This window comes from Pelobates fuscus, chromosome 6 (genome assembly GCF_036172605.1).
Source record: "Pelobates fuscus isolate aPelFus1 chromosome 6, aPelFus1.pri, whole genome shotgun sequence".
In the NCBI taxonomy this organism is placed as follows: domain Eukaryota; kingdom Metazoa; phylum Chordata; class Amphibia; order Anura; family Pelobatidae; genus Pelobates; species Pelobates fuscus.
The window spans coordinates 283,213,730-283,232,814 of NC_086322.1; the positions used below are offsets into that span (position 1 = coordinate 283,213,730).

General features: G+C 41.2%; 1 protein-coding gene across 5 annotated transcripts in view; it reads left to right on the forward strand.

Annotated features, from left to right (window-relative positions):
- GPATCH8 (G-patch domain containing 8) overlaps positions 1-15,606 on the forward strand; it is a 61,307-nt gene extending 45,701 nt beyond the window's left edge. For all 5 annotated transcript variants that reach the window (XM_063459310.1, XM_063459311.1, XM_063459312.1 and 2 more), the window contains 5 exons: positions 2,188-2,255; positions 3,510-3,596; positions 3,929-4,072; positions 8,700-8,830; positions 11,183-15,606. In XM_063459310.1, the coding sequence (XP_063315380.1) occupies positions 2,188-2,255; positions 3,510-3,596; positions 3,929-4,072; positions 8,700-8,830; positions 11,183-14,771 (4,019 nt within the window). In that variant the 3' untranslated portion in view covers positions 14,772-15,606. The remainder of the gene's footprint in view (positions 1-2,187; positions 2,256-3,509; positions 3,597-3,928; positions 4,073-8,699; positions 8,831-11,182) is intronic.
- Positions 15,607-19,085: the final 3,479 nt, after the last annotated feature.

The following is a 19,085-nucleotide window of genomic DNA, read 5'->3' on the forward strand; positions in this document are numbered from 1 at the left end:
CAACCTATTAGGACAAAGCCACACTTGAATATAAGAAATGTTAAAGTCCAAATAGTTTTTACCTTCATCGGGTTCTTAAAATCTTACTAGACATTTGCTGCATGTACACCCCAAGCATATACCTGTACTCTTTACTTCATATTTTTTTTTTTTTTTTTTTTTAATAGTTGCCAGATAGCAATATCATTTTTGTTGATAATGGCAAAGCTAATGCAATTGTTTTTATTTTCATAATTATTTGTGAAGGCCTTGAACACCATTGTTCTGTATAAATGGCAATTCTGGTTCCCCCAATAAAACCGTCACCAAGGAAACAAGCTAGTTGCTTCACTTTCAAACAATGTGCCAGAATTGTTCTAGCTAAATACACATATAGTGCTAGGAATTATTATTTTTTTTTAACGCAACACAAAACATCAATTGAAAGTGTATTTCCAGGCATCATAGCCACCACAGCCCTCTGTAGTGATTGATGCCAGGTGTACCCTGACCCAGTTTTCTGTTAATGGGGTAAACCATTTTGCAACGGTTTGCCCTATTATTTGGGTTCATGCCAAGCACCAAAGGTCCTTCAGTGACTACATCTGTTTTTTACAGAGATGCATACGCTGGCAGTCAGTTCATTGGAGAACTTGGCATAGAAATATTCACAGAATTGTCCGTAGCCAGCCTGGAACCCTTTAAATGTTCTGCTGCCAGTTATAAAATTTACAGAGGGGTTAAACTCTGTATGAGCAGCATTTCAATATGAATCTAACTCTAGGCAAGATGAGCACCTCAAAATACTGGTCATTGTGCTTGGAGTAACACTTTAAGGTTATTTAACGGTGTAAACACAGAAAGGAGAATCCCCAGGGATGAGAACTGTGTTGTTGAAATAATAACCCATAACAAGAACTGCTGGGCAAACTAAAGATACCATGATAGCGTTTGTTTTGCACATGCTCTGAAATAGGACTGGGGCTCTGGGAAACTTTGTTTTTCTGTAGAAGACTAAGCCCAATGGTATAATTTCCAGGTGTGTATCACACACATAGTTGGAGAAAATACCACATTTTAACCTACTGTTTTCGAATGAAGGTGAGTAATGGGTAAGTTTCCCTTCCTGTGTTTCTACCCAGGCTAAATGCCCAGTGGTCTGCCCCTTTCTACGAGCTGATGTAACAAATGATGGAGCTGCACTAGTCCAGAGAATCAGCTGCTGTAGTGACATGCTTGTTGCCTACTTCCTTATCTTTTTTTCTCCCTCTCCTTGCCTTTTCCCTCCTCCCATCCCATGCTTTTGGCTGGTTCTGAGTGGTTTCCGGATACTCTTTGATGCGTTCAAAAAATGTATACAAGTAAATTCAAATCTGCTGCTAGATTGATTTAGTTGAGTCAATTCTTTTTATTTGCATCTAGTCTTTTTCACAGCTTACTGACCATACCAGGAGCTGATCCAATAATCCTTGGCCTCTTATTTTGTTTAATGGAATGTCTTCAAATACAGAAAAAAATAGACCCTACAGATAAATATTACATATGTTAATGCAGCATTTCAAAGGCTAAATAAAACTGTCCTTGGTGTTAAAACACTTGTCGTGCTCTGCGCATAGTGCTGCACTGTTTGAGTTCTAATAGGCCTCCTCCCCTTCTGTTTACTATACTTTATAACTACTATGCTTTTGAACCACTTTTTGCTCTAGATTGAGCTTTGAAAGGCACTGGTCCTCCAGCTTTTTCCCATGGCACAGTTGAAGGAAGATTTGACAAACAGCTGATGCGCCACAACTTGCGTAACCCTGTGTTTGATCCCCTGTACACCTTATTTTTTACATACATGTTGGAGTTGGTGTTTTTATAGCATTTTTAGTTTGCAAATCACTGGCTCTTGCATTGTTAGTGCTATTTCATTTTGGAATTCTAATACATTATTTGGGTTTACTGTGAGATTTTACAGTGGAAAAGACAAGTAGACATTTCCTGTCTGTAAAGAAAATAAAACAAAACAAAAACAAGGACTGTGGGTCTTATAGCTGTTCTCCAAATGGTATAAGCTGTGAGAATGACTCATGTTTGGTCCACTGTAGCTTTCTGGTCTCTGCACTCCAAGGCAAGATTTTCTAACCACCCAAACCCACTACGTTAACATCTTACTGGCACCTATTTTTACTAACTCACCAACAACACCATCTGTTCATCTTGCAGGCAGGACCGACCCAATACCAATCGTGGTCAAATATGACGTCATGGGGATGGGGCGCATGGAGATGGAAGTAGGTTCAATACTCTATTGATCTTCCGTATTAGAACTGTTTTTTATCCGTCAAAGAGATTTATATTCTAATTCCTGAACCATTCAGACTCTTTGCCAGTCTTCTTGGGCATCAAAATATTCGTATTCAGTCCAGAGGTAGTAAAATAAACAAATGTAACCTTGTGTTAGTATTTAATGAGACTTTTATTCAGGCACCACTAAAAGCAACATTTGACACTTTGTGGCCTTTATTGAGCAAAGTTCAGCTTGGTAAGCAGCTCGAAGGTCGAAATGTTGGCGGCTGAACAAATGGCTTGTTAATGGCCTTTTGATTTTGTTTGCGTCATTAGAAGCTTAGGTGGAGGTTCCCTTCTGATTAGCTTTCTGGATAAGTTATTTGCATATCTGTATCTAGGGGGTAGTCAGATGTCTTTATTAGCCACTAAATGCTATAGTTAAAATATTTGACTACCAGCCCTAAAATATTATTGTTTACAGACTTGGAACACCCAACAATGTTGCATTTTCATGAGGTTGTTATCTTTCACCTCAGCTTTTTTTTTTTCGGCTGGGCTGTCAATTTGTTGGGTTTAAGTTGACTCAGTCTTAAGAATTTGTCAGTTGTGAAGATCCAGGGGCCCTGTAACTCTAGAACACAGCAGCATTTTTATAATTTCAATCGGTGCTGAACTGAAGGAGGAATTTCATTAAAAAATAAGATGTGGGCTGCGTAGGCTCCTCAGCTTTAACTATAATGGACGCTAATATTTCAGTAATCTGGCTATTTTAAGCAACAGTTTTATAACCACGGGTATAAAGAGAGACCCTTAATAACTTGATGTCTTGATCGCCTTGACTGTGTTATCGGCCTACTGGAGGTGGAGGATGCGGCCAATTCCGCACTCCTACAACACAGCGTTAAAGCTGAGTGGTTGGCTGTCCTCTCAATCAGACCCATTGCCACAGGTGTATGAAATTAAGCACCTAGCCATGCAGTCTGCGTTTACAAACGTGTGAAAAATAATGGGTGGTACTGAAGATCTCAGTGAATTTAAGTCTGGTACTGTGATAGGAAGCCACCTTAGCAATCAGTAAGTTCACAAGTTCTCATCCCTGGTAGATATTTTGCTGTCCACTGTAAGTGCTATTATTGGAGAGTGAGAAATGTGAATCTTGCAATATTCAAAATGAGGATTTTTTTTTTTTTTTTTAACGGATAAATCTGATGGGTTCTTGCGACTGCAGGATCGATTCAATGTTCTTATTTCCTTAGCTTGACTATGCAGAGGATGCTACGGAGCGCCGGCGTGTTTTGGAAGTGGAAAAAGAAGACACCGAGGAGCTGAGACAGAAATACAAGGTGATTTTAATTATTTAAGCTTTTATTAAGCCAGCAAATATATCTAAAATAGACATTGCCCTTCAGCAACCAGTGCTATAATTTTAGAATTGGGCATAATGCGAAATATTAAATGTAAATAAAGCACATTTTCTCTTCTAATGTAATCTATGTGAAGCCAATTTAGTAGTTTTGGAGCAATAGACACAATTATGCCTTTCTGGTATTTGTACGTTCTAGTCCTTTATCAATGACAGGACGTTGAGCACATTGTAGTCCAGTAATGACCAGATGTCTTTCTGTGCTTTGTCTTACAAAATAACAAAACTAAAAACTTTGCACATCTTATGCAGGAATTTGTGGACAAAGAGAAGGCTATAGCCAAGGCATTGGAAGAGCTACGAGCCAACTTTTACTGCGAGCTTTGTGATAAGCAGTATCAAAAACACCAAGAATTCGACAACCACATAAACTCGTATGACCATGCTCACAAACAGGTAATAAGATATTTACAGGACCACTCTCTGATTCTTGGAAAGCTGGAGAGTGTGAAGGGTTCGGTTTGTGACTGTTTGCTGTTGTTTTAAGATTTTGTTACAACTAACTCTCCAATTGCTAACTTGCAAAGTCACAACATGTTGCTGTCCTAGTAGCCATAGAGGGGGAAGATACCTGAAAGAGGTGACAGATTGAGACACCATGACATAACCAAAATACCCCTCTGGTCATCGTTGTCTTCCTTCTATTCCCACCCTCGTAGGCTCGCAAAGTATTATTGGAGTTGTGATTCCAAAACAACTTGAGGTGCTACGCGGTATCTACCCATGTAGTAAAGGATACTGGTTTGTTTAGCTCAAGAGGCAGCAATTGCCCAGAGCACTTGCCTTGCAAAGACTTTTCATTAAGCTGCATTACGAAGGTTGTGATTGGACAACCATAGAAAGTCTGGGCGGGGTTAGGCTGCATTAGGAAGGCTGTACTTGGAGAGCCACAAAGTCTTGGCAGGGTTAGAAGAGGGCTTGCAAAGGTTGCAGACAAGATCTGCAGGTTTTCAAGCTGGTTTCAGATATACTCCAATTACAAAAATGCATAATTTAATGCATGCAGGTTTTCGCTGGGTGTATGTCCACCTAATAGTGATTTTTATTTTTGCATTTGAGGACTATATCTTAATGACATACTATCATGCCATGGACCAGGGGGTTTCTACACACATTTGCTATCACTGGCCAAGTCGAAAGGACTAGCCATTTTTAAAATGTGTCATTTTTTTGACAAGTTGAAAAGGTCAATCACAAAATTAATCTTACAATGTAATAGACAACATAGTAATTGAGAGGAATGCACTGCCATCTGCTGCTTTCATGCTGAACTGCAATCGGAATTAGCGATCTGGTTAAGTGAAACTCTGCACGTCCTGTTTTCTCTTCTGAAACTTGGTCTCCTGGCTATCATGTTTTCCGACACCCAATCCTACAGTGACTTTGTCAGTCCCTGGCAGACATACACACCATTAGGGTTTCAAGAGATCCATTGATACCATCAGACTTCCACAGTCTCCTCATAACTACCATGTCACTTACAATCTATTCTGTACTCCATACAGAGAGAATATTGCCATGCGCCATCCTGGAATTCCAGGATTAAAATTAAACTGAATGTTCGTATCAAAAAATACTCCATCAAACTACTCTAATTTTACAAATGCTCCTTATTCCCCTTGACACTATCCTGTCCAGTTGCAGTGGCATAGATTAGGTGTGTCTTATGCTAGGTGAGCTCAGAAAATCAGAGCCATTTCATCGGCCATTAAAGTGTAAGCTCACCTGTCAAGTCATGGCAAGCCTCTTTGGTGAGTCCTACACGAACAAGTAGCCATGCTGCTTTCAGCTAAAAGGCAAAAAGATGTATTCCTATGAAACCTATGAAAAGACAGAAAGATGTATTCCTATGAAACCCTATACCAGGGATAGACAACCTTTAGCACTCCAGATGCTATGGACTCCATTCCACATAATGCTCTTACACCCATAATGCTGGCAAAGCATTATGGGAGGTATAGTCCAAAACATCTGGAGTGCCGAAGGTTGCCTATACCTGCCCTAGACACTTATTAACCCTTGAAGGACAACGGTCGACTCAAAACAATTTTTAATATAATAACACTTTCATCGTATTTTGAAAGGCATTTCTTTTTAATGTAGTATATCTAAAATCAATGAGGAAAACCTAATTCTTACCTTTTTAATATGACCGTATTCTTAAGCCATATCCAAGCACCTTGTGTTTGAAAACCAACTTTTAATCTATGGCCTTCCCTGCTTCTGTTTTTTTTTTTTTTTTTAATTCTTTATTTTTGTTGTGCACAATAGTAACATATGGCTCTGGTGCGCCACAACAGCGACATCAGGAGAAGTGTAGAGAACATTTTCAATACAGGTTGTGACACAGGTTAGTCAGGCACATTTTTAAGTTATTAGGATTAGTATTTCGACAATGTAGATCCTCGCTTGATTTCTGATGAGCGGGTAGGTACAAGATATAAACATGCGCTACAACGGCGTACTGCAAGAGTATCATACATGAGGAAGTGGCATGAGCATTCGCACATTTTTACAATATTATTCAGCTCAATTTAACGATTGTAGTGTCAGACTAAAACAAGAGTAAAACAAGTGGGCACAGTCACTGCTTAACAGTTTGGGGCTAATTACGTTAGTGTCAGCTTCATACGAATGAGAGTAGCATCAAGGCTTGCCCTGCCATAACGGCTCTATACAACCCCTCGTGTTAAGGTAGATAACCTATCCTACATGTTGTATGTTAGGCAGGGTTTAACACAGGCAGTTTCAAACATAGAAACAGGCATTATACAAAATAAATTACTTTTACTGGAGCACTAAATATATTAAAGCTCTATAGGGGCAAGAAAAATAGAGCTATTTAGACATACAGTTATGAATAATTAATCAGAACAGCTACCACACTTCCACAGGTGTTCCCTTAACAAGATATAGAATATTGAGGTATAATGTACAAGAAGTGGAGCGATGTAAAGTAGATAAGCCCCTATCACCAAACAAAAAATAAATAAAGTTATACTTATAATTTGCTGGTTAGGACTCAAATTTCATATAGAACATGCAAAAAAGAAAAATCCACAAGAGATCATAGTACAGATCTGCATGGATTGGTATAGATTCATATACATGTGCATTTGATATAAAAAGCAACTAAAATACAACTAGATAGCAGTGCAAACAAATTCCTGCTTACTGGAAACGATGGTGAGCATAACGGTATGTGTTCCCGTTTGCTCACATCAAGATTATCCCACACTGGGTGATGTATCCTGAATCAAAGAGGTTGAATGGAGCTCTTGTTTCTAAAGTTCGGGTCGGCAGGTAAGTGTATACTTGTTCCCTCTTCCGTATTCCCGGCTCGTGCTTAGGCTCCGCCTCCTCCTTTACGTGGTTGTCTACGCGTTTCGCCGTTCTCGGACGGCTTAGTCAGGACGTAATGTGCTGGAATCAGTCCTCACTAATGCGAGTTTTTATACGGTCAATCTAATACCTAATTGGCTCCATTTTTTTCAGTCCACATTTACATATATACGGTGTCCCAGACAGATCAATTGGATTGGCAAGCACATCCTATTATAAATGGAAGGCTGCTTTTCCTTTGTCTTTTGTGGGAATTGAACTCCTTATGTACTTATATCTTAAAAAACATTTACATTTCTTATATCACACATACAAATTAATTCACACAATTAAAACGATTAAATTAAAACAAAATATTTATACACCATCAATGAAAATATAATTGTATTTACAATCCAGCATACTTTATATGAATTTCCTTTTTACTAAAATATGTTTTCCTTTTGCTACATATTTTAAAGAGAAAGAGAATGCATATGTTAATAATATTAGACTTTCAATCTGTTTCCTTTTTGACAAATTATTTTCTTTTTCTTACATAATCTCCTATAGGGAGAAAGAGAAACAAACGGCAATATCTGACTTTCAACATAATCATTAATATTCCACCATTGTGCTTCCTTTTAACATATCGTGATATAGCCCCATTATACATATGAACTCTTAAAGTGATATAATAGAATCTCATCAGTGCACATGTAAATAACTATAGCCTATGTTACATTTAGATATTGGATGTATATCAATTTATAGCCCTCAGGAATCTAAGAAATGACAGATCTCAAAATCATTATTTAGTCCGTTAGGAATGAGGGTATTGAGTTAAAATATCCACCTCATCTCCATTCGGCCTAGATTTTGAATAAGATTACCTCCTCTCCAATTCTTATTTATCTGTTGAATTCCCATAAATTCCAAAAGGGAAGGATCAGAATTATGGAACTCTTCAAAATGTAAAGAGACTTGATGTTGTTGGAATTTTCTCCTAATATTATATGCGTGTTCACATATTCTGATTCTCAATTGCCTAGTAGTTCTACCGATGTACCTTAGGCCACAGGGACACTTTAACATGTATATTACATTTTGAGTTTGACAGGTTGAGTTCTTTTACCTTATGTGTCTTACTATTTACTGTAAACTCTTTAATGCACTGTTTGTCACTTTTTGTGTTACGACAGGCATTACAGTTGCCACATCTAAAGAAACCCTGTAATTGGTTCAAAAAAATTAGGTTTAACTATATTGTTATCTTGTATGTTGTCTGTCAAGATTCTTTTCATGTTCTTCACTCCTCTATGTGGCTTCGTTTTGGTGTCGGGTGATTCCCCCGGGTGTCCCCGTCATTGTAGCTCTGCTCCAGTGGGCGATTGTGCCGAATTACCCCCCGAAAGTGTTGATTAGAGCAGGAGCTGAAGTACAGCACAACCGCTCAGTCCGGATGCCAAGCTCTGCCCCCCTCTGTTCTTTTTTTAAACACTAAAGAAAGCCCAGGCACACCAAGACACCCCCCCCCCCCCCCCCCCCCACACACACACAAATGCAGTCTTTATTGGGTTACAGGGTGTAATCTTTTACTTGCATGGGCTGAATCTTTTCTAATGATTATTGATGAGTGAAAAATGTTAAGCTCTGTGTATGTGTATAATTAAATATAATATGCTTTGCTTCTCCTTTGCAGAGGTTAAAAGACCTGAAGCAGAGAGAGTTTGCCCGTAATGTGTCCTCTCGCTCCCGGAAGGATGAACGGAAGCAGGAGAAAGCACTGAGGCGTCTTCTTGAACTGGCAGAACAGAGGAAGCAAGCAGAAAAGTAAGTAGGGGCCACTGCTAGGCTTATGTTCTTGCATTGTGTGCTTTGTTTTTCCTAGAACATCCAAACATCTTTTAAATTTAAAACCTAACTTTTATAGGTATGACCGTTATAAAAAGAATGACGTTTGATATTGACATAGTTAAATTGTCGCAGATATGCTACAAATTGGATACATTTCCTTAATATTATTTGCAACAATGTAATACTGTATTTTAATTTTCTTTATTTTAGTTGTGCATAGATATTGCAAACAGGCTTGCCATGTCACAACCGCTAGGGCAAGCATTTCAATAGACATAGAAAGACAGTTGTATGGCATTTGATAATACTGCAGATTTTTATGATATAAAATATTGTAGGACAGGAGAAACTGATACTGTATATCTGGTTTAAAAAATGAACAAACCCCAGGAAAATCAAACAGCCTTATTGTTTTGATGCACCATCTATAAACATCATTAAAATGGAACTTATTTGCACTATTGTCTACTGATATTAATTGTCTTTTTAGAGGAAAACAACAATAAACAGAGATCCTTTTGTAGGGCAATGAACACCTATGACAGTACACTGTAAATCACCCAGCAAATGACGTAGCGCAACACGTGTTAGGACAAAATAGCTAAATATAATTTCATAAAGCGCCAACAAATTCCACAGCGCTGTACAACAGGGAGATCTGAAAAAAATTGAATCCAGGGTGCACAAGTACCTTTAACCCCTTAAGGACCAAACTTCTGGAATAAAAGGGAATCATGACATGTCACACATGTCATGTGTCCATAAGGGGTTAAAGTATCACGATCGGGTCAGGAACACAAACCTGTATTCCTGACCCTATAGTGAAAACTGAACGGCAGGGCTGCTTACTGTGCATCCTTGAGCTAGGAAGCACCTCCAGTGGCCATCTAAGGAGTGGCCACTTAGAGTTGTCCCTAGTGGCAATGTAAACACTGCCTTTTCTCTGAAAAGGCAGTGTTTACATGAAAATGCATGAAGGGAGCTATTATACTCACCAGAATAACCACATTAAGCTGTAGTTGTTCTGGTAACTATAGTGTCCCTTTAATAAGACACGCTTCCTAAATGCAGCAAGGCACTATTATACAATAACCTCCTACAAAGTAGCAATCGGTTTTCCTTAGTAGGTTTATATTCAAATTCACACTGCAACAAAAGTAGCCTTATACCAGCAGATGGCGCTGCACCAAAGTCCTTGCTCAGTCAGGTTACAACGTTCATCCTCATTACTTGTGGATAGGGTGGTAATAAAATCTGAGTAATGCCGAATGTTTAGACCGGTTTGCATTGTAATCCTTGAGGTTAGGAGTTTTCAGCTCAGAGATATGTAGAGAGATAGTCGTATGGAGACTGAGATTGATTTAGTGATATAGTGAATATAACCTTTATCGAAGGAAAACCAAAAATAACTATACATGCAAAACAAGTGAGTTAAGGGGACACTCCAGGCACCCAGACCACTTCTGCCCATTGGAGTGGTCTGGGTGCCAACTTCCACTACCCTTAACCCTGCAAGTGTAATTATTGCAGTTTTCATAAACTACAATAATTACCTTGCAGGGTTAAGTCCTCCTGTAGTGGCTGTCTATCAGACAGCTACTAGAGGGACTTCCGGGTTCTTAGAACACGAAAAATGTTTTAAACGACTCTGGACGTCCTAATGCATGAGGACCTCCAGCATCGCCAGAACACCCATAGGAAAGCATTGAATAATGCTTTTTTATGGAGAGGTCCAATATGCGCCCACGGCCATTGCGCAATAGGTCTCCCCCGACAGCTTATGTCAGCAACATGGGATGGGGAGTGGGAGGGAGAGGGAGAGGGAGAGGGAACTGCAGGGTCCTGCAGTGCCAGTAAAGCGGATGTTTTCCTGGCACTGGAGAGTCCCGTTAAGGCATTGATTAAATAATCTTTGTTGCATCTGCCAACCAATGTTGTTGATCAGTTTCTTTTGCTCAGCCAAGCTATCAGTGTGAACTATCATACAATTCACAAAAGCCAAAAAATACTGTAAAAAAATGACAATGCTCAGAAAGTCTGGAATCTTGTTCACATCACTGTTTGTTTAGAAGCAACACCTTATTTGTTTTGCTACACTTTGTGCCTTTGTCATTGGTCCCTGAGGTAGTTGCAAGGCTCCATTTGCCTTAATTGCATGGAAATATTTCTTCTTGCATAGTACAAGCGATCTAAATCTCCGTGCACACCAGATTGTAGAGCTGGTCTTTGGCAGTTTATGCAGAGTTTTTTTTAAGTGTTTTTGCTTTATTTTTTATTTTTTTTGCTGCCTCATTATGTTTAACAAAACATTCTCTTCTAACCTTGCAGCAGTGCTCCAGGCAGTGGACCTATGTTCAAACCTACCACCGTTGCTGTGGACGAGGAAGATTTTGAAGATGATGATGCACCCAGTGGATCAATTCCTATTCCACAAGACAGTCCAAAGTCTGTACAGGAAGACAGGGTTCCTCAACCATCTACTTCTTCATCCACCCCTCCTTCTGCCCCAGCCATTAGCTTTGGCTTTAAAAACTCAGTTAGCATATCATCATCCCTGCAGAAGGTGGGGTTTTCATTCTCCTTTGCTAAGAAAACTCCACTTAAGTTAGAATCCTCAGCTGCTGTATTCAAAGATGTTGGTGAAGAGATTGGGTCAGCAGAGGAGGAAAAGGAGGAAGAGAAAGCACCACCTGATTTTATAAATGTTCTTAAGGCTGTGGAGGGAGAGAGCAGCACAGGAAGTGAAAGCAAAATGGAGGAAGAGGAGAATCCGGTAGATGATGGAGCTTCCCTTGCAAGCACTTTATCCAAACTGAAGAAGATGAAACGTGAGGAGAGGGGAGCACAAGCAGGGGAACCAGAGTATTATCACTATATGCCCCCTGCTCATTGTAAAGTCAAGCCCAACTTCCAGTTCTTGCTCTTTATGAGGTCTACAGAGCAAACTCAAGCAGAGAATGGGACGCCAAAAGAAGAGAAAAAGGTACCTTCCACCACTAAGCCTAAAGCTGAGAAAGCGAAAACGGAGAACAAGGTGGGGAAGAATACAGTTTGTAAGGGGAAAGTAGGAGGATCCCAGGTGAAGGACAACAATACTTTGCCAAAACCGGCTAAAGCTGAGAAAAAGGACACTGCTGAAGAATCTGAGAAACCTCACACTTCAAGCGAGGAGCCAAAAAAAGAATCCTCCGCACCTGAAAAAGAACAGTCTGAGAAGCCCAAACATCAAACTGGACCATTTTTCCCAGTTTTAAGTAAGGATGAGAGCACAACCCTGCAGTGGCCATCTGAGCTCTTAATTTTCACGCAAGCAGAGCCTTCTGTTTCTTACAGCTGCAATCCTTTATATTTTGACTTCAAGCTTTCCAGAAATAAAGATGTGAAAGGCAAAGGCGTTGAAAAGCCTAAGGATAACACAGGGCCAAACAAGGAAAGCCATCTTTTTTCTGAACCAGCTAAACAGCTTGATAGTACCATAAATAAAGAAGGCAGCACAGTAGTCCACACGTGTGGATTGCAAACCAAAAATCCCACTGTTGTCTCGGCAGACGGCAAGCCAGAGTCTCTTGAAGAAGAGAGCAAAGGAGAAACTGCTGGGAAGGCGCACAAGCACAAGAAAAAGAAAAAGCACAAGAAAAGTAGTAAGCGGAAACGGAAACAAAAAGATGGAGAAGAGGAAGTAGGTCAAAAAAATAAGAAAAGAAAAAAGCATAAGCACAAGAAGTCTAAATGTGCTTCCAAAGGATCGGTGAAAGTAGAGGACGTTGAGTCAGGAGTGCCTGCAGTGGCAGGAACACATACCAGAGAATCCGCACCTCGGAAGTCACTTAGTAAAGAGGAAACGGCTACTTGTGTTCCCCCCAGCTCCAAACAAGACACACCGGTTTCTTCCAAAGAGCCTGAGAACAAAAAGCCCAAAGCAGAACCCAAACCAGCACCATCACACCCCTCTTCCACTGCTCCATCCTCTTCCTCACACAGACACACACCTGCCAAGGCTAGGAGCCGGAATAGCAGTGTGGACTATGACAGCGAGGATGATGCCTCCCCAAGCAGGAAGAAATCCACATCACGATATAGTGATGACTATGATTCTACAACTGACCACTCGAGAAGCCGTTCAAGGTCAGGAAAGAGGCGGAGATCCTACTCTTCAAGTTCTGGTGGCTCCTCTGATCGAAGCCGTTACAGCCGCAACCGAAGTTATTCAGACAGTGACTACAGTGATTATAGCAGTGGATCAAGGCGGAGGTCAAAGCGCTCACCAGGCTCAGACTCTGACTCTGCAGCTTCCAAGAGACGTTCAACACGACATAAATATTCCTCTTCGGAATACAGCCGAAGCAGGTCGCGGAGTAGAAGTCGCTCTAGGGGCAGCAGAAGTCGGGGCAGAGGGCGCTCAAGCAGTAGTAGTCGTAGTCGCAGCAAAAGACGAAGTCGCAGCCTGACTGGCCACAGCTGGAAACGTAGCAGGAGCTACAGTAGAGACCGGAGTACAAGTGCTCGCAGCCACTCTGGAAAAGGATCACATGGGAGAGATAGTGTGGACAGCCGTAGAGGTGGTAGACGGGATTTCAACCGTTCCAAAATTTATCGTTCACAGTCCCCTCACTACAGTCGCTCAGGGAGCCGGAGGGAGGAAAGCCGCGGATCTGAGACAAGAGGAGGTAGCAGCTCAATCCTCTCTCGCCGTAGCACTGAAAAAGATGTGGGCAGATCTTCCTTAACAGCCAGGCAGCTGTTAGAGAAAATACAGTCAAGGAGGCTAGAAAAAGCTGGAGGAACTGGAGATGATTGCAGCCCTGTTACTAAAGTTGGTGGGAAAGTAAAAGACCCTCCTCAGGGATACTTTGGCCCTAAACTCCCCCCTGTCATTGGCACAAAACCACCTCAGCTGCCCATGATAGGTAAGCTTCCAGCTGGAAACAGAGTTGGAGGACCTCGTAAAACTGAAAATGATGCACCAGTTGTGGCAAGTTTACTGGATGTGTTGCCCGAGCAGCAAGAGAAGGCATTGCCTGAAGACACTGCTTTGATACCAGAACCTCCTGTGTCTACTGCAGAGCAGCTAGCTCCCGAAGCACCGGTGTGTTTTGAACCTCTTCCCCCGGTTATTGAAGACAGCCCTGGGCCACAGCCTCTGGGTATACCCTTCCCTCCTCATCATGGGAGATTGATACCCCCACCAACTGATGCAGAGTTCTTTCACCCTGCACCTTATCCAGCTATTACAGTAGATCCAGGTGCTGTGCGGCCAGAAGGGGAGGATGAAGAAGAGGAAGAGGAAGATGACGACGATGGGTCCCTGGCTCCTTTAGAAAGTCAGCCCATCACATTCACCCCAGAGGAGATGGAGAAGTATAGCAAGTTGCAGCAAGCTGCACAGCAACATATTCAGCAGCAACTGATGGCCAAGCAAGTGAAGAGTTTTCCTGCAGGAGCTATACCGCAAGCAATGCAACCTGCCACACAAGCTCTGCAGCAAATTCACATCCAACAAGCACCACCACAGCAATCGGCCACTTCAATCACTACTGTCCAGCATGCAATTCTGCAGCATGCTGCAGCTGCAGCAGCTATGGGTATCCCACCTCACCACCACCAGGCCTTGGCACAGATGCACCACATCCACCAATCACACTTGGCTCCCATCTCCCTGTCTCACCTCACTCACTCCCTCATCCCAGCTCACCCTGCAGCATTCCTTGCCAGCCATCCCATACACATCATACCTGCTTCTGCTCTCCATCATGCAGGGCCCCTTACTCTCCACCATGTACCACATGCACTTTACCCTACTTTACTTGCTCCTCGACCAACCAGTGCTGCTGCCGCCACAGCTCTGCACCTGCATCCCTTACTACATCCTATCTTCTCCGGCCAAGACCTGCAACACCCACCCAGCCATGGCTCATGAAAGGGACCCAAAGACAGCTTGAATTTCCTACTGCGTGTTGGCACTTAAACAGGACAGATGCACATTAATATGTGCAAAAATGCATCTGTTTAAAACCTCAGAATGCAAAAAAAAGTGTTATTCATGTCCTCTCCACAAGACTCAGTTTGCTGAATAAGAGTATGTGTCTAAATCTCCATCATCACAGTTCTTTTCTCCTGAAGTTCTTGCGTTTGTGGGGTTTTGTTTTTCCATTTTATTTTGTCAGGTTTCAACTTGCGTTTTGATATTTTGTGTGGTTTTATTTATTTTTTTTTTAAATTTGAATGGAATTTTTTTTTCTCTTTCTTCAGAACACTTTGACCTGGGTTGGTCTAAAATCTGTTAGATCAACCTGCTAATTGACGTGCAAACAAACATAACACCTTACGATGGTATCTGTGTAAGTCCAGCCCCAGCTCAGTAAAGTCTCACTGTTCCCCGATGCCCCCCCATCTTATCCCCATAACTTGATGTCAGAGCATAAAATGTTAGTTATGAAGGTGGAAAAGGACACACCTTATTAAAAATGTTTAATAAGGTATCTGCACTCTGTATAATATTTTTTTTTCTTGCTGTAGTTGTACAATATTATACTTCTGAAGGGCAAAACTTTATAGTTTTCTGCTAGTTTGCAAAAAAAGAAACAAATCTTTCAGCTGCTGTGGCATGTATATTTTATCAAATTCTTTTTTTTTTTTGATTGAAAATTTCTATGTATGATAAATGTACAAAAGTAATGAAACCCTTTGCGGATTGCAAAATAAAACATGTAATATTGTAAGAGACTAATAAAGAACAAATGGTTTGTGTTAAATGCTTTGTGTGTAAATAACCCCCACCCCGCCCCCAGTATGACAATAAAGAGCATACAGTAATGTCTCTTTTTCTAGATTTAGCATATAACTGTTCTGTGTACCAAACAATGTACTGATTTTATTTATTTTGGCTAGATTCTACTTATATAGCCATAGTCAGAATGGTTGGTAGGTCTCTCCCCTTACTGGAGAAGGCAGGATATGTGCCAGGAGCACACGCATACTTTAAACTCCCTACTGGGATTGTCTCTAAAACAAGTCGTTGAGGAACCAACTCGTAAGGAGGCCATACTAGATTTAGTGTTAACAAATTGAGATTTAGAATCAGATATTACTGTAGGTGAAAGTTTAGGATCCAGTGATCATCAGTCAGTGTGGTTTAATATAAGAAAAGTGACTGAGTCACATCACACAAAAACAAGATTTAGACTTTAGAAAAACAGAATATTCTAAAATTAGAATATGCGTAAAGGAGTCCTTGTCAGAGCAGTTTAAATAGAGTCCAGGAGAAACTGGAATATTTAAAAGTTGCCCTGCTGAAAGCAACAGAAAATGCCATTAGACTTGCCAGGAAGAGCAGAAAAAATAAGAAACCACTGTAGTACTCCGCAGAAGTGGCAAAAATGGTAAAAACCAAAAGTTAGCATTTAGTAATTATGAAAAAAAACAGTGAGGAAGGCAGAATGATCTATAAGATTAGGCAGAAAGAGGCTAAGCAAGTTATAAGAGCCTCCAAAGCACACACAGAAGCGAGAATAGCACAGTCAGTAAAAAAAAGGGGGATAACACTTTTTTTTTTCATACATAAATGAAAAAAGGAAAGTAAAACAAGGAGTAGTTAGATTAAAAACAAAAGAAGGAAGGTATGTAGAAGAGGATAAAGGTCTAGCTGACTGCCTCAATGAATATTTTTGTTCACTATTTACAGATGAAAATGAAGGAGAGGGACTTCAGTTAAGAAAAAGGACAAATGGGTAATTTGGTACATGTGAGTTTACAGAGGAAGAGGTTCTATTTCAACTGTCAAAAGTAAAGACTAATAGGTCAATGGGACCTGATGGAATACACCCAAAGTTATTAAGTTATTTAACCGATCATTGTTAATAGGAGCAGTCTCAGAAGATTGGAGGTTAGCGAATGTTGTGCCCATTCACAAGAAAGGTAGTAGGGTGGAGTCGGGCAACTATAGGCCAGTAAGCCTTACATCAGTATTGAGGAAAGTAATGGAAACCATGTTAAAGGATAGCATTGTTGAACATCTAAAAACACATGGATTTCAAGATCAGAGACAACATGTGTTTACTTCAGGGAGATCATGCCAAACTATTATTGATTTTTTTTTTTATTATTGGGTAACTAAAATAATAGATCAGGGTGGTGCCGTAGACACTGCTTACCTAGATTTCAGTCAGGCTTTTGACACTGTTCCACATAGAAGGCACATCAGTAAACTGCAATCTTTAATGGTTTCCAACATTGATGAATGGGTAAGGCAGTGGCTGAGTGACCGGCAACAGAGGGTTGTAGTCAACGGAGTATATTCGAAGCATGGTCTTGTCACCAGTGGGGTGCCTCAGGGATCTGTACTTGGACCCATTTTCTTTAATATTTTTATTAGTGATATTGCTGAAGGTCAGAATGGTAAGATATGTATTTTTGCTGATTATACTAAAATTTGCAACAGGGTTGATGTTCCAGGAAGGATAAGCCAAATGGCAAATGATTTAGGTAAATTAGAAAAATGGTCAGAGCTGTGACAACGGACATTTAATGTGGATAAGTGCAAGATAATGCATCTTGGGTGTAAAAACTCAAGGGCAGAGCATAGAATATTTGATGCCCTACTAACCTCAACATCTGAGGAAAGGGATTTAGGATAAATTATTTCAGACTTAAAGGTAGGAAGAGGGAAGTGCTCGTGCCGTTGTACAGAACACTGTTGAGACCTCACTTGGAGTATTGTACGCAGTACTGGAGACCGTGTTTTCAGAAGGATATTGATACTTTGGAATGAGTTCAGAGAAGGGCTACTAAACTGGTTCATGGATTGCAGGATAAAACTTACAAGGAAAGGTTAAAGGAACTTAAAGGACCACTATAGTGCCAGGAAATCTTACAAGGAAAGGTTAAAGGACCACTATAGTGCCAGGAAAACACCCTCAGGGACCCCCTCTCGCCGGGCTCTGGGGAGAGTAAAGGGTTAAAACTTACCTTTATTCCAGCGCCGGGCGGGGAGCTCTCCGCCTCCGATCCTCCCTTTCGGCTGAATGCGCATGCACGGCAAGAGCTGCGCGCGCATTCAGCCGGTCTCATAGGAAAGCATTTACAATGCTTTCCTATGGACGCTTGCGTGCTCACTGTGATTTTCACAGTGAGAATCACGCAAGCGCCTCTAGCGGCTGTCAGTGAGACAGCCACTAGAGGATTTGGAGGCTGGATTAACCCTATTATAAACATAGCAGTTTCTCTGAAACGGCTATGTTTATAAAAAAAAAAAGGAGTTAATACTAGAGGGACCTGGCACCCAGACCACTTCATTAAGCTGAAGTGGTCTGGGTGCCTAGAGTGGTCCTTTAACATGTATAGCTTGGAGGAAAGACGAGACAGTGGGAATATGATAGAAACATTTAAATACACAAAGGGAATCAGCACAGTAATGGAGGAGACTATATTTAAAAGACGAAAAACTACCACAACAAGAGGACATAGTCTTAGAGTGACAAAGGTTTAAAAATAATATCAAGAAGTATTACTTTACTGAGAAGGTAGTGGATGCATGGAATAGCCTTCCAGCTGAAGTGATAGAGGTTAACACAGTGAGGGAGTTTAAGCATGCGTGGGATAGGCATAAGACTGTCCTAACTATAAGATAAGGCCAGGGACTAATGAAAGTATTTAGAAAATTGGGCAGACTAGATGGTCTGAATGGTTCTTATCTGCCGTCTCATTCTGTTTCTCCGTTATCTTTGCCCCCTCTATTCTGTTATACATCTCTTGCTCAAATTGAAAGAACACTCGAAACACCAACACAAGTTAAAGGACCACTCTAGTGCCAGGAAAACATACTCGTTTTCCTGGCACTAGAGTACCCTGAGGGTGCCCCCACCCTCAGGGACCCCCTCCCGCCGGGCTCTGGAGAGAGGAAGGGGTTAAACTTACCTCTTTTTCCAGCGCCGGGCGGGGAGCTTTCCTCCTCCTCTCCATCTTGATCGCGACGTCATCGGCTGAATGCGCATGCGCGGCAGGAGCCGCGCTCGCATTCAGCCGGTCGCATAGGAAAGCATTTACAATGCTTTCCTATGGACGCTTGCGTGCTCTCACTGTGATTTTCACAGTGAGAAGCACGCAAGCGCCTCTAGCGGCTGTCAGTGAGACAGCCACTAGAGGATTTGGAGGCTGGATTAACCCTCATTATAAACATAGCAGTTTCTCTGAACGGTACCTGGCACCCAGACCACTTCATTAAGCTGAAGTCGTC